Source organism: Pogoniulus pusillus, chromosome 35 (genome assembly GCF_015220805.1).
Source record: "Pogoniulus pusillus isolate bPogPus1 chromosome 35, bPogPus1.pri, whole genome shotgun sequence".
Classification (NCBI taxonomy): Eukaryota; Metazoa; Chordata; class Aves; order Piciformes; family Lybiidae; genus Pogoniulus; species Pogoniulus pusillus.
The window spans coordinates 8,088,898-8,101,586 of NC_087298.1; the positions used below are offsets into that span (position 1 = coordinate 8,088,898).

The following is a 12,689-nucleotide window of genomic DNA, read 5'->3' on the forward strand; positions in this document are numbered from 1 at the left end:
GATAAAAGTTGGAATGGGCCTTTTTCTAGTCTTGACTGAAAGGATAAGTTTTAAAAATTAGAACTGATGGGTCATGCTTTCAGAACCCCCTTCTGAAGGCTTCGCAGCTTAAATGGCAACAGAATTGGTTTGTTGGTATGCGGATGGCCGCTCACCTTTTGTAAGAGAGCTGCTTAATTTGATTACAGTGGTGGGATTCTTCCAGGGCACCTTGGAGATCTGTGAGTGTGGGGTTGGAGCTTGTTTCCTTCTTTGCTTTTAAGTCCCGCTAATCTTTCCTCTGTTCAAAGGAGTAGCTTGAAAGAAGAAGGTACAGCAGGTGTCTGTGGGCAGAGAAACCATGGTGTGGAGGGCTAAATGGGGATTTTCAGCCAAGGGATGTGTGTTATGGAGGGCCAGCTCCACAGGTGAGGTATATGAGCTCCGCTCCAGGGATGCAGAGCATAACTGGGAGAGTTAGCAGCTCCATCTGTCTGTGGAGGCTGCCCCGTTCCTGCACAGCTGCTGCTCTGTCAGCACACCTAAACAAGCCTGGGAGTGGAATAGTGCTGTCGGTGGTAGTATTTGCAGTGTGTAGTTGGGACACTCCTGCATGCAGGATGCTTTGCCAGTAGCATGGCCCAAGAGTGGCAAAGACCTCACCATAGAATGGCTTGGGTTGGAAGGGACTTTGAAATGTCATCTAGTCCATCTCCCCTGCAGTAAGCAGGGACATCCCCAACTAGATCAGGTTGCTTGGAGCCCTGTCCAGCATGGCCTTGGTATTTCCAGAGATGGGACTGCTATCACCTCTCTTCTACAATCACAATGTAATGCCTGAGGCAAACAGACCTGGCAGAGAAGAGAGCTGGCCCCTCACTCTCCCTGGGCACCTGAGGAGCCTCTGGATCCTCAAACACATTTCTGTTGGTTTTTGAATAAAAAGAGTTTGCTTGAAGGCATAGCCACTTCTCTTACACCATTTCAGACTCACTTCAGACTACTGCCATGGTTCCCAGCTTCATCTCCAGACACATGAGCACATGTTTCTCCAACCTTACTTGCTTTCACGCAGCAGCAGTTTCTCTCCACATATTTGAAAGCCCCATCTCCAGAGGTTTTTGAGGCCAGGCTGGATGGAGCTCTCAGCAACCTCATCCAGTGTGAAGTGCCCCTGCCCATGGCAGTGGGGTTAGGACTAGATGATCCTTGAGGTCCCTCCCAGCCCTGATAATTCTGTGATTCTACATTCTGACGAAATAACAGAGCTAGAATAGGGACTTGAAGTCACTAGCTTTGTTTGGGTACTTTGCCCTGATAACTTCCATTTTGAGGTGCTGGTGGTGGAACACACTGCACAGGATTTACTCCTGCACCTTGCTCCAGTGCACAGTGCTGGGTGAGAGCCCTAGGCTGATGCTTCGGGGTGCAGGATGTGCTGGAGCTGCCATCACTGCAGCCAGAGAGCTCTGCTTGGGTTGTGGGCCAGGTCCACCCATGCCAGGATTTTAAAGGTTTATTTTACAAGCACATGGAGCTTTTGCATCAGGCTACAGAAATCCATAAAACCCAGCTTTGGCATTGGAATGTTGTTGAAATTCCCAGAATGTTATTCTGTGAGGAGAGCATTAAATTACTTAATACTTCTACTGCAGTAACATCACTTGAACTGGTGAGAGAAGTCTGGTAGTAAAAGTCCTCAATGGAATCAGCCTAAAATCTTTCATCTCTCGTGAAGCAGAAGTCATGCAAGTGTGTACAGATATTTAAGACACACTACTTAAGAGCTGATAATATCTGAAAGTCCATTTAAATTTTTTTAAATTAATTTCTTACTATTTTCTGTTTTAAAGGAGTTATTTGTGTGGAAGGTTGCCTTAGTTTCTGATCTTTAGCTCCATTTCATCACATTATTAGCAGAGGCTTAACACAGTCTTGACACAAACTGAGTAAAACAATTTACCTGATGACAGAATTCACAGATTGCTGCAAATACAAACCATCCTTTGCCACTGGTGTGGTGGTGGTGAGGGATGTGATTGCCAGGGGCTCTCCACAGGGTGGTTGGAAGCCTGTTTAGCAGCATGAGGATTATTTCTGAGATGAGTGATGATGTTCTCTTGAGTAGATCCAGCTGGTGGATTGGTACACCACTGCCAAGCTCCAGCTTTTAACCTTGTCCCCTTATTGTCGTGTGCATATGATTCTGATAATTTTAAGGCTTTGCTAGTGTTGATGTCTGTGCTTTTGCTCCATCCCACTGTCTTAGCAACACAGAGATGAGTCCATCTCTGCTGGAGAGTTCAGTGTGAGATTCAGTGATGGTCCCCTGGGATACAGTGGTAGATGCTGGTGTCAGCAGATTCTGGTCCTCGTGATTGCAGCTGAGGCTCCGTCAGCGGTAGGAGCAGAGTGTGAGGGATGTGGTAGCAGGTACCAGGAACACAGATGTTCAGATAGGAACCAGCAGCTCTGCTAGTATGGTCGGTGCTGGGTGTCATTCAGCACTCAGATGCAGTTTGGGAACCTCTGGAAGCTGCGACCAGACAAAGCGAGCAGGTTTTGCTGTCACTGATTCTGTTTTTAAACCTCCACCAGTTTGTAAATACAAATCAATTTCCCACTTTGATATTTGTTTCAATTCAGTGTATTTTGCTTCTGCCTAACAAGCCAGGCCTCTGTTTATTTAATTTATTGTAGATTTTTAATCACATTTCCAGTAGCTGGGAGAGGAGAAGCACTGATGCTGTAGACATTTGCCTTTCTGCCTGTGCTGGTCTGAGCCGTCTCTGCCGTTCCTCGCGTGCGGTTTGGTCTGCAAATGCTTCCACCAGCCACACGTGCAGTTGCTGACTGTGCTGGGCAGGGAGCAGTTGTGCTTTCCTCCTGTGGCCTGCCAACAGCCTGGCTCCACATCTGCTCCGAGAGGCACCGGGAATAAGAGGGCTCCATTTTCCAGAGGAATAATGTTCCACTTTGGGAGCAGAACGCGCCTGGGCCACGCAGCGAGCGCTTCGCAGGGCTTCTGGGAAGACAAGATGAGAAGCTGTAATTGAAATTCTGCTGTAGTAAATTTAAAATTAATTGGCTAACAAATTCCATTTCTTAGGCATGCCATCTGAGGCTAAAATACTTAATTTTTTTATATGCTTTAAATATTTCATCATATGCTATCATAAGTCAAAGTCAGGAGACGTTCAGAAATATTTTAAGTACTGCTAAAGAGGGAATAGATTTCGTTATTTCTCTTCTTTTTCTTTTTTTTTTGTGTTACATTAGGACCTGATTAAAGGTGCTCTGCATCACTGGAATTTTTTCAGGTGTCTGTTTAGTGTTGCTTTACCAAATTACAGCGAAATTGCACTGCTGAGAACTTTGTGTCCACTTCGTTTCTCAGCTGTGAGCAGGAGTGGAGGTCTGCCCTGCACTGCAGTGAGGATAGGGGTAATGGGTTTAAACTGGAAGAGGGGAGATTTGAACTAGATGTTAGGAAAGCCTTGGGCACTGTGGTAAAGGGTTGGACTTAATGATCTGTGAGGTCTCTTCCAACCTTGGTGATACTGTGATACTGTGATACTGTGAAAGGATTCTTTACAGTGAGGGTGGTGAGACACTGGCACAGGTTGCCATGGGGGGTTGTGGATGCTCCCTTCTTGGCCAGGTTGGATGAGACCTTAAGCAACCTGTTCTGGTTGGAGGTGTCCCTGCCTATGGCAGGGGGTTGGAACTGGATGATCTTTGAGGTCCCTTCCAACCTAAACCATTCTGTGATTCTATGACAGGAGCCTGTCTGCCTCCACCACCTCCCATATTTAGAGGTGGCTTTTGTTCTGCTTGGGGTTCCCTGTGGAGTGTGGCTGACTCAAGTTACCCCACTCAGCCCATTGGGTTCCCACACACCTGCTGTGGGAACAGGAGGCCTGAGAACTGACTGGAATTGTATTAGGATGTTCTTTCAAATTCCGTTTAAGGCATAGAGTTTAAGAACCTATTTAACTGAAAGTTGGATTTTTCTTTAAGCTAATTTTTGTAAGTGGGTTTTTTTATGCATATTTTCTGTAGTTGGGAAACAGAATTTTAAATAGTGTCTTTCCTTATTTGGTTTGGGAAGAAGGAAGTTGGCAGCTGAATCTTGAAGATCTACAGTTAAATGCAGTGTATATGGAAAGAATTTATTGAGCAGCACCTGTACATGCTTGTGTTTGATGCAGTTGAGTGTTAACTGTGTACAGATCTCTGGAAAATGGTAAAATTAATCTCTCTGACCCTTCCTGCTCCTTGCAGCTGATGAGCTGTGCAGTGATGCTGAACGTGGTCTGGAGTCAGGCTGGAAAGCAGGACTAGCCACTGCTGCTAGGTGAGGAAATCCTCACCCTGTGCTCCACAAGTGCAGCTTTTTGAGAAGTGCATCTTTGGCAGAGATAAAATGAGGTGTCATGGACATTGTTTTCCTGGCAAAAAGCAATCCATGAAAGAAGGGCTGCTGTCCTTCCCAGCTATCTCTCAAGGCTGCAGCAGCCTGACCTACACACCCTGGATGTTCTCAGCTTTCCACACCGGTGGAGGCCTGTGAGTGAAGGTCTGGTTGAGCCTGCACTTGGAAAGCAGGCTTTGACCCCAGAGTGGAAGAGTGATGTGCTCAGAAAGGCAGGGTGGCATTTCCCCGGGCTAGCTGTGGCTGCTGGGGCAAGGCTGGGATATGCCACGAAGCAGGACAGAGCTCTGTCCCCCAGCAGTCAGCACCCAGGGTCACAGCAGAGTCTGTAGAGAGCCACAGAGAGGGCAGAGCAAAGGGGAGCGAACACACTTTTTTCCCACCAGGAAAGGTGCCCAGGTAGTACAACATCGATATACACCGAGGTCTGAGCAGGTATTTCTTACAGCAGGCAATACCCCTGCCTCGCAGCATGGGCAGGGTACCACAGGCTTGTCTGGTGTGGGAGTGATACAGACCTGTTGGACAGACGTCAGGTAGCATCGTTAGACAGCTGAGGGTGACTGGAATCTGGACGATGTTGCTGCCTCGCACACCATCCCCCACCTTTTTACGGCAGGCCCCTTCCCTCTGGCAAAGAACTTTGAAATTCAGGGAAACTTCTACCTGCCTTACTGCTAGGCTGCAAGTTATCTCATGTTGAACGTGATAAGCCATCACTTTGTTAGAAAACAGATGATTTTACAAGTTACTTTATGTTTCAGGTCCTCAGTATCGACTGGAGAAGCAGAGTGAACCTAATGTCCCAGTAGATTTAGACTGTACCTTGGAGAGCCAGAGCACTTTGGAATTCTGCCTTGTCCGGGAGAACAGTATGTTTCCCCTTTTCACTTTTGCTCTTGTAAATTGCTTAAACTCACATAAGTTATGTATTTTGGAATACAAGCTGTGCTGTCTGGGCAAGTAAGTTTTGACGAGACTCTTTCCTGAGGCACTTCTCAGTTGTGCCAAAACAATATTCCAGAGGGAAATGATGGATTTCATACCTTCTAGTAAATAGTCTGCATCCTGTTTATCACTTCATGATTAATCTTTCTCTGTTAAACTCTGCTCAGTAAAGTTATGACCAACCCTGAAAAGCCCTGGAAATAGAAAACTTTCTTCTGTTGCAGGCATTGTTTAGTGGATGCAGTGACTGCTCTGCAGTGTATTTTGCCATGTCAATATGGCTGCTAGAGGCACTGATTGTTTCCCTAATGTAAAGAAATTAGCCATGCAGATACAACTGGAGCAGTCTGATGAGTTTTAAAGTGCTACACAAATAATCTTCTCTCCAGCTATGCTTAAATATTTTTATTCTGTAACTGTTGTAATGGTCCTAATATTATATCCTGATTTGTTTCTTTACAAGGAACTATATGAAACTTGAGAAAAAAAGCCAACATTCAATATTGATTTGTGTTTGGCCTCTGTAGCATTTCAGTCTGCCCTTCACCCTTTCTGACTGTCCTGCTCTCAGTTTGGGGATTATTTTTTAATTCCATTTTAATTCAACTGTAAAAATCTTGATTACACTGAGGAGGAAACCAGTAGCATTGATGCTCTCACCCAAAACTGTGTGTGCTGCTAACAGTCATAGTTAGAACCTGTTTGAAGTAGTGGAGAAGCTTTTTCTTTCTTTACAAAGATTAGACCTTTCAATGTGTGCCTTTTGGCTGTAGCATTTTGTATTTTATCCTAGAATGATAGCAGAGCATCCCTGAAGTAGCTCTAAATTCCAGTAGCAAGTAGTAGACTGCTCCCATTTCAGGCATAGCAGAGGTGGGACGCAACTGGCATGAGCCGTCTGGTGGTACCTTAGTGCTCAGCACTCCCAGTTTGCCTGCCACCATCCATAGAACAGGACGTGCTCCCAAAATATTCCTGATGTTCCTAGTTTGTTTCTTCGTAAAATGGTTCTAAGGAACTGTAAGGAGAGAACGTGGCAGAAGGTAGTGGGGGTGCTGTGCATGAGGAAATGGAGCAATTTTAGCCTCACTAATCAAGTTGTACTCTTCCACAAGCCAGAATTCCCTGATGTCTGCATCCTGGCTATTATTTTTGTATTGATTTTCTAATCTATGAAGATGCATACTAGTCATAGTTTCATAGTTTTGATTAAAAATAACGTTTCCTTTATCCAGGCTCTATAATTAAAAGTATATTGTATATGCTGCATTCGTCATCAGCTGTGGAGGGATCCATGCTGTGGCTTGTAGCTGTACCTACTGATGCTCCTAGCACTCGTGAGTGACTAGGTTCAGATTAACAGTAAATCTGTCTAAGTTTTCAAGTAGTTTAGCAGGAGGCATTCGGTCTGCTCTGCAACAGAAGCAAATGCTCCAGGACAGCCTCGAAGGCTTTTCTCAAAGTAGATGTCAGTTTTAGTGCTGAGGGAACACTTTTCCCTCTCTCTGAAGTCGTGCAGTGACTACTCCTTTTCCTTCCTAGGCAGAGGAGCTCAAAAGCAAGATCGTTGGCAGAACAGGACAGGGAGAGGTGTAGGATAGATCTCTGAGGCTGTCAGATCAAAAGTGCTCTTAATTCCTGAGCTGTCCTTGCCTTTCTTAAGCAAATCAGCTGATGCCAGTTTAAGAGTGTGACCTGGAACATCACTAGGTTGGCGATTTCCCTGTAATAGGGAATGCCCTGGGATGGACCTCGGAGCTGCCAGAGCTGCCAGTGCTGCTGCAGTCACCACCCTCCCCTGCTGTGATGGCATCACATTGGTAGCTGGTGGCTTTTTGTCCAGTTCATGACTCATGTATCTGTCAGCCAGCACCTGGAAAAGCGAAGGCAAAGCAGGCACTTTGACTCCGCAGAGTTCAAGAACAAGTCACCGCTTTAGTTTGTTCAAGGCTGACAGTAATCCAGGCACAGTAATAAATGCTTGCGTGAATTCTGCCTCTCTGCTGCTGTGCTGTTGCTGAGAGTTTCCTGAACGCGTACCAAACTTGAATAAGGGCTGGAGGAAAAATCTGCTTACAGCTTCTCCGCTAAAACGTGGGTGAATTTAAAGTGATCTTGCACTGGCTCTGCTGGGGGATATATGTGAAACACCCACACAGTTAACTCTCCACATGCATAGGTGTTCAAGGGCAATACAGTATATAAGATCAGCTGTAATTCATGTGCTGTACAAAGCCTAGTTCACCAATCCACAACAAGAAATTGGATTTCGTGGTGCTTAAGGAGCTCTCTTTTGGTGTGGCACTAGAATAGAGATATTGACAGTTTTACACTATTAATAAAATAATAGCTTGAAAAGCCTAACATCAAAATGAAATACTCATTTTGTGCATTCTGTTTTCATTTGAAGTACTTTTAGTGTAGATATGCCAGGCAGGAAAAAAAAAAATCTCTGTTATAACAGCTATTATTTGTAAATGTGCTCTTCATAGTCTCATATTCATTTATAAATATATGTATGTATGATGCCAGACATCTGCTAGTAAAATAGCTGCCAGTTTCCTTTGGGCAAATAGAAAGTTTATATTTCAGGGTATTAAATGAAAGATAAAAATTTCCATTATTAAGAAATATGTCCAGAGAAATCCCCTGTCCATCCAACATTTACTCACAGCATTCAAACTGATAAACTGTTTCCAGTATGCAGGACTTTCTAACTCACACCAAGATTTATCTTTAAACTAAAAGCCTGCACTTTGTAATGCAAAATGCTTTTATGTCTAGTAGTGAACTGTTCATGGCTAATTTAGTTTTATTCTTACCATCTTACTTCTGGAAAGTTCCTCTTTCTCATTTTATCATTAGATAGTAATTAGTATTCAAGGGAAATTGGTCTTAATATATTAAAATTGGTTTAGTGCCTTTAGACCTGTACCAAAGCCAACATCTTATTGGAAAATGTAATTGGGGACTCTGTGTATGTAATTAATTGTATTACAATTAAGAACTTTCATTAAGCAATATACTAGTACATTAAAGTAATAAGGCACATTTTTGCAATGCAGTTAACTTTATATTTTGTTGTTTTATCGACCAAATACAGGTTCCTGTGTTCTCCAGTGAGCTACTCACAGCATTTCAGTGTTCTGGTATCACTGATGTGTCATTTTTGTCTGCTCTCCGCTGCTTACAGGAGTCCGTTTGGATAAGGCTCCTTGTTTTAGCTTCTGACTTCTTTCCAGACTCGTGCTTGTGGTGCCTGTTGTTTCATTACTGTTTGTCTCATGTGAAAATCAGGATTTTGAGTGAGGAGATTGGACTGAGTTACAAGTCTCATTTCACAGTGCTTACCTACTTGAACAAAAATACTGTCTCTACACTCAACCTAGTTTGAAACAAATCAACAAAACCAAGCCAAAAAAACCCTAGCAACAGAGCAAAGATCTTCAACTGTTGTTTCCAGGCTGGGAAACATGTCTGTTTTCTGACTGCCCATCAAATGTAGAGGCTGCAAACTGGTGCCACGATTGTGACTGCTAAAAGCACTCACTGTAGTGCTTCACTACCATTTTTGCTTTCTCTTCAGCTCCTGTGGGCAGAAAACACCACTCTGGGCTTTTGTTTGTTTGTTTGTGGTTTGATTTTCATGTCGTTGTTGTTGGGTTGTGGTTTGGTTTGGTTTTGTTGTTTGTTTTAAAGTAGGAGGCTGCGGTTTAGTGTTTCACTTGGTTTTGCTGCACAAGCAGCGTGAGCAGAGATGGAGAGCAGTCTGACTAAGTCCTTCCTGTCATGAGGATGGAGAGTCAGGTGGATGCAGAGCTGCCTGGAGTGGGATCTCTTTCTGTCTAGCACTGTGTGTTCCCACATGGTGACTTCAGCTTTAGGGATTTTGGAACATCTGTGAGAATGTGGTCAGCCATGCAGTGTCTGTGGGTCTGTCCAGGAGATGGAGCCTGCAAATACAGACTGCCTGTGCTCTCCACTGAACTGAACCCAATCTCGTTGGCACCTGCATTGCACCTAAGGTTCAGCAGCATGGGGCAGCCTGCCTGGCATATGCACAACCCCAGGCACAGCAGGGCTATGTAGTGCCAGGGTGCCTCTTGTTGATGCTCTGTACAAATGATTGTAGCAGATAGAGCTTGTAAAAGGTGGTTGGAGGTTGCCCTCAAGTTATCCCAGTAGTGCCTAGTGTAGTGCCAAAGCCATGTCTGCCAGTGCAGGGCAGGCTGACTGGCTGTGCAGGCAGCAGCAGTGGCTGCTCTGCCCCACGGGCAGCTCCTGTGCTGCCAGCCTGAGCCCTGTATCCTTGTGAGCACCAATCATGTTCTGCCCCTGCACCACTGCTCCAAGGTAGGGTGGGAGGGCTGGCACTAGACATGGCATCTAGGAAGCTGGAAAACCAGGAGAAACCCTGTTTAGCTGTGCCATGTGTTAGTTGATCCTTACATTGGGGTGGCAGGGCAGAAGCATGGGCTCGTCTCAGCTGTTTCCCTGCTCCATTCATGGATTTTTGTACCCTACTTCTCCAATAATTCAGTCCCTTCCTGGGCTGAGGGAAATGCCACCCCCATAGCTGTGCTTTGTGCTTTGTGTGGCTTCTAATTCTGTGCCCTCTTTATCCCACACCTGACTCCAGCTGTTTTCACATTTTCTTTCACAGAGTAGATGTTAATTAGGAAGACTCTGAGGTAAAACGTAGAGGTCATTGCAAACTGAGTCTCCATGCCATTATGTGGAGGAGTTTGTTTCTGGAACAGGAATCTGTTCCTCCCAGGACGGAGGTCTCTGTGCCAGCAGAGCCATATTGCTGGGTTGGCTCTTGGGCTAAATAATAGACCTGGAGCATCCACTTTACTTGATTGTCTTCCCAAGCAGAAGCTTTTACATTCAAAAGCCACACTGTGATCTCCATTACAAACACCCTGACAGGCCTGTAAATATTTGACAGGTTTATTCACAGCTGCTTGCATGTGGAAAATATTTTTCTGCCTTTCCCCCCAATCAGCTGGTGGAGATGGCTCTTCCCTCGGCTGCTGCACGCCGGCAGTCTCGCAGACATCCTCGCAGAGCTGCGGGGTGAGAGCAATATGCCAAGTTCTGCAGTCAGGTTTTTCCCTGCAGGGCATTTCTCTCTGTTGTTACTGATATTACTGCTATTATCCGATGCACCCTCAGGGGTCCGCGTGTCTTGCCATCTTTAGACAGATGATCTGTTTTGATGGTGGAGTTCCTGGCTGCTCTCCCAAGAGCAGCAACTGTAGAAATTCTGTAAACCTGAATCCATTCACAAAGCTTCATAAAACAAAGTCGGCAGAGGTTATGAGTACGCAGAGGATCTGAAAGGCTTCCAGAGCAGAATCCCACTGTTTGGCTGCTCTGGCTGCAGCAGTTCATGCTCCGCGGCTCAGGCAATGACAAGGTGCTCATGATTTTAGTTACAGTGACATATTTTTCCCCTGGATGTGATCTGGCAGGTTGCAGGTTTTCATTCTAATACTTTTAATTTGGGTGTGTGAAACCTGAGCAGGCCTGGCTTTGCAAGAGCTGTGTAAAGTTGGTATGTAGCATCCCCACTTTGCCAGCAGCTCTGTAAATGGGGAGGTTGGGGCAGTTGGAGGCCAGGTGGGGAGGCTGGAAACACAACAGGAGCCAAACCTGCAGCCTGTTGGGTGAGTCTGGATCTTGTGAAGTGAACGTTTTGCAGGGGTGCAGGGACAAGGTTCAGTGTTGCCTTTCTTCGTGTAGTTTCTGGATTTGTTAGTGCTGCTAATTCGATTTGTTTGTTGCTGCTGGCCCTTCCTGAGGTGTAACACAGTGCACACCCCTCTCTGGGGTGCTGCCTGCTGCACAGAGGTGAGAATCTCGTCACCATCACTAAAACACAGCCACACACTGGGAGGAGGCAGCTCACAACACAGCCTACGCCCCCGTGTCAGAAATGCCTCACGGGGATGTTTTTTGAAGCCTAGAGCAGAATTTCATTAGGGGCAGCACTAGTGACCTCCCTACGAGGTCAGGGTTCCTCTCTCTACTGCTAGCACCACCACTCGTGACTGCTCTGCACTGCCTGGGTTCACACCACGGAGCTACCCCTGGAGTCATTCCCTGCCCCAACAGTCATGTTCCTTGGGATCATTCCTTGACCTGCAGGCTGGAGCCCCTCACTCCCCAAAGCAGCCATGTGGCCCCACCATGCCATGGTGTGTGGCACTGTGGCATGATGTTGTCACTCTGTGCTATTAGCACAGGACTGAACAGGCTCTCCACTGGTTTCCAGTGGTGGAAGTGGGTCCCAGCTGGTTCTCAATAGCAGGGTGGTGCCACTGTCATCCTCCTGCTTGCCTCTCAGGCTCCGCCATGCCACAGCATTTCAAGATGCTTTTAAGTGCACCAAAAAGTTTGACGTATCTGGGTGTATCTTTGAAGTACTGCAGCGTGAGGGTTTGACATGATACATTATGATAATCCATAGTATAGAGACATTAACACAGGGGTCTTTGACAAAATACATTGTAATGTCTCTGAAGGAGCCATTACAATTTATCTTGTCATTCTGGAGCATAGAGTGGTTGCAACGTTGAGATGGCTCTGCATAAATTCACATCTAGACTCTTTCATTTGATTTTTTTTTTTTTTAATTCTTTCAAGTTGAATGGCACAGCCCAATTTGTGCATTAACCCTTTGCTGCCCTTCCCCAGAGAATAATGCCTGGTGGGGTGTTGGAAGGCTGTGGTCCAGGCAGTGAGGAGTGGGCAGGGTGGGAAGCTGGTGTGGGTAACGCCTGTGAAATGTGGATCTCCTGCTTTATGCTCTCAACATGTATTTGGGCTCATTTAGCAGCAAATGCTGACCTTACTTTGATGCAGACATGAAAAGTATTTATTGTAAGGCATTTGTTACTAAATTAACAGATGGAAAAGGGAACACTGTCAGACAGCAAGTAAAGCACTCTGTGCTCAAGTGGGGTTTTGCTTCCCTCTCACCTACACTTGCTTATGGCCACCACCCCAACACTTCCTCATGCTGAAGCAAGTGGAGTGTAAATCTGCAGCTCTAAAGTGTCCTGTTGGAAGTGAGACTGCTTCTGCCTCAGCAGTACGTGTCCAAGACAAGTGCCAGGGCTTTCCTCTCCAGGAGCCAGGGCTTTTCCTGGCAAACCACCCCCTGTCATCGGGCCCCAAATATGGAAACTCACTGCAGCTTCCCTGTGAGCTGACAGCCCCGAATGGGATAGGAGTGAACATCACCAGAGGGAAAGGTCAGCGCAGGAACCACAGGTGCTGAGGCTGATCCCACTGTGTGCAAACCTGCAATGAAATTCCT

At 45.8% G+C, this 12,689-nt stretch overlaps 1 protein-coding gene across 2 annotated transcripts in view; it reads left to right on the forward strand.

The window, feature by feature from the left end:
• The window catches only part of MAPKAP1 (MAPK associated protein 1), a 111,349-nt gene that overhangs the window by 76,197 nt on the left and 22,463 nt on the right, over positions 1–12,689 (forward strand). Inside the window, exon 8 of one of the 2 annotated variants that reach the window (XM_064170979.1) lies at positions 5,179–5,286. The exons of the other annotated variant lie outside the window; for it this stretch is intronic. Coding sequence (XP_064027049.1) covers positions 5,179–5,286 — 108 coding nt within the window. The remainder of the gene's footprint in view (positions 1–5,178; positions 5,287–12,689) is intronic. 2 annotated transcript variants of the gene reach the window in all.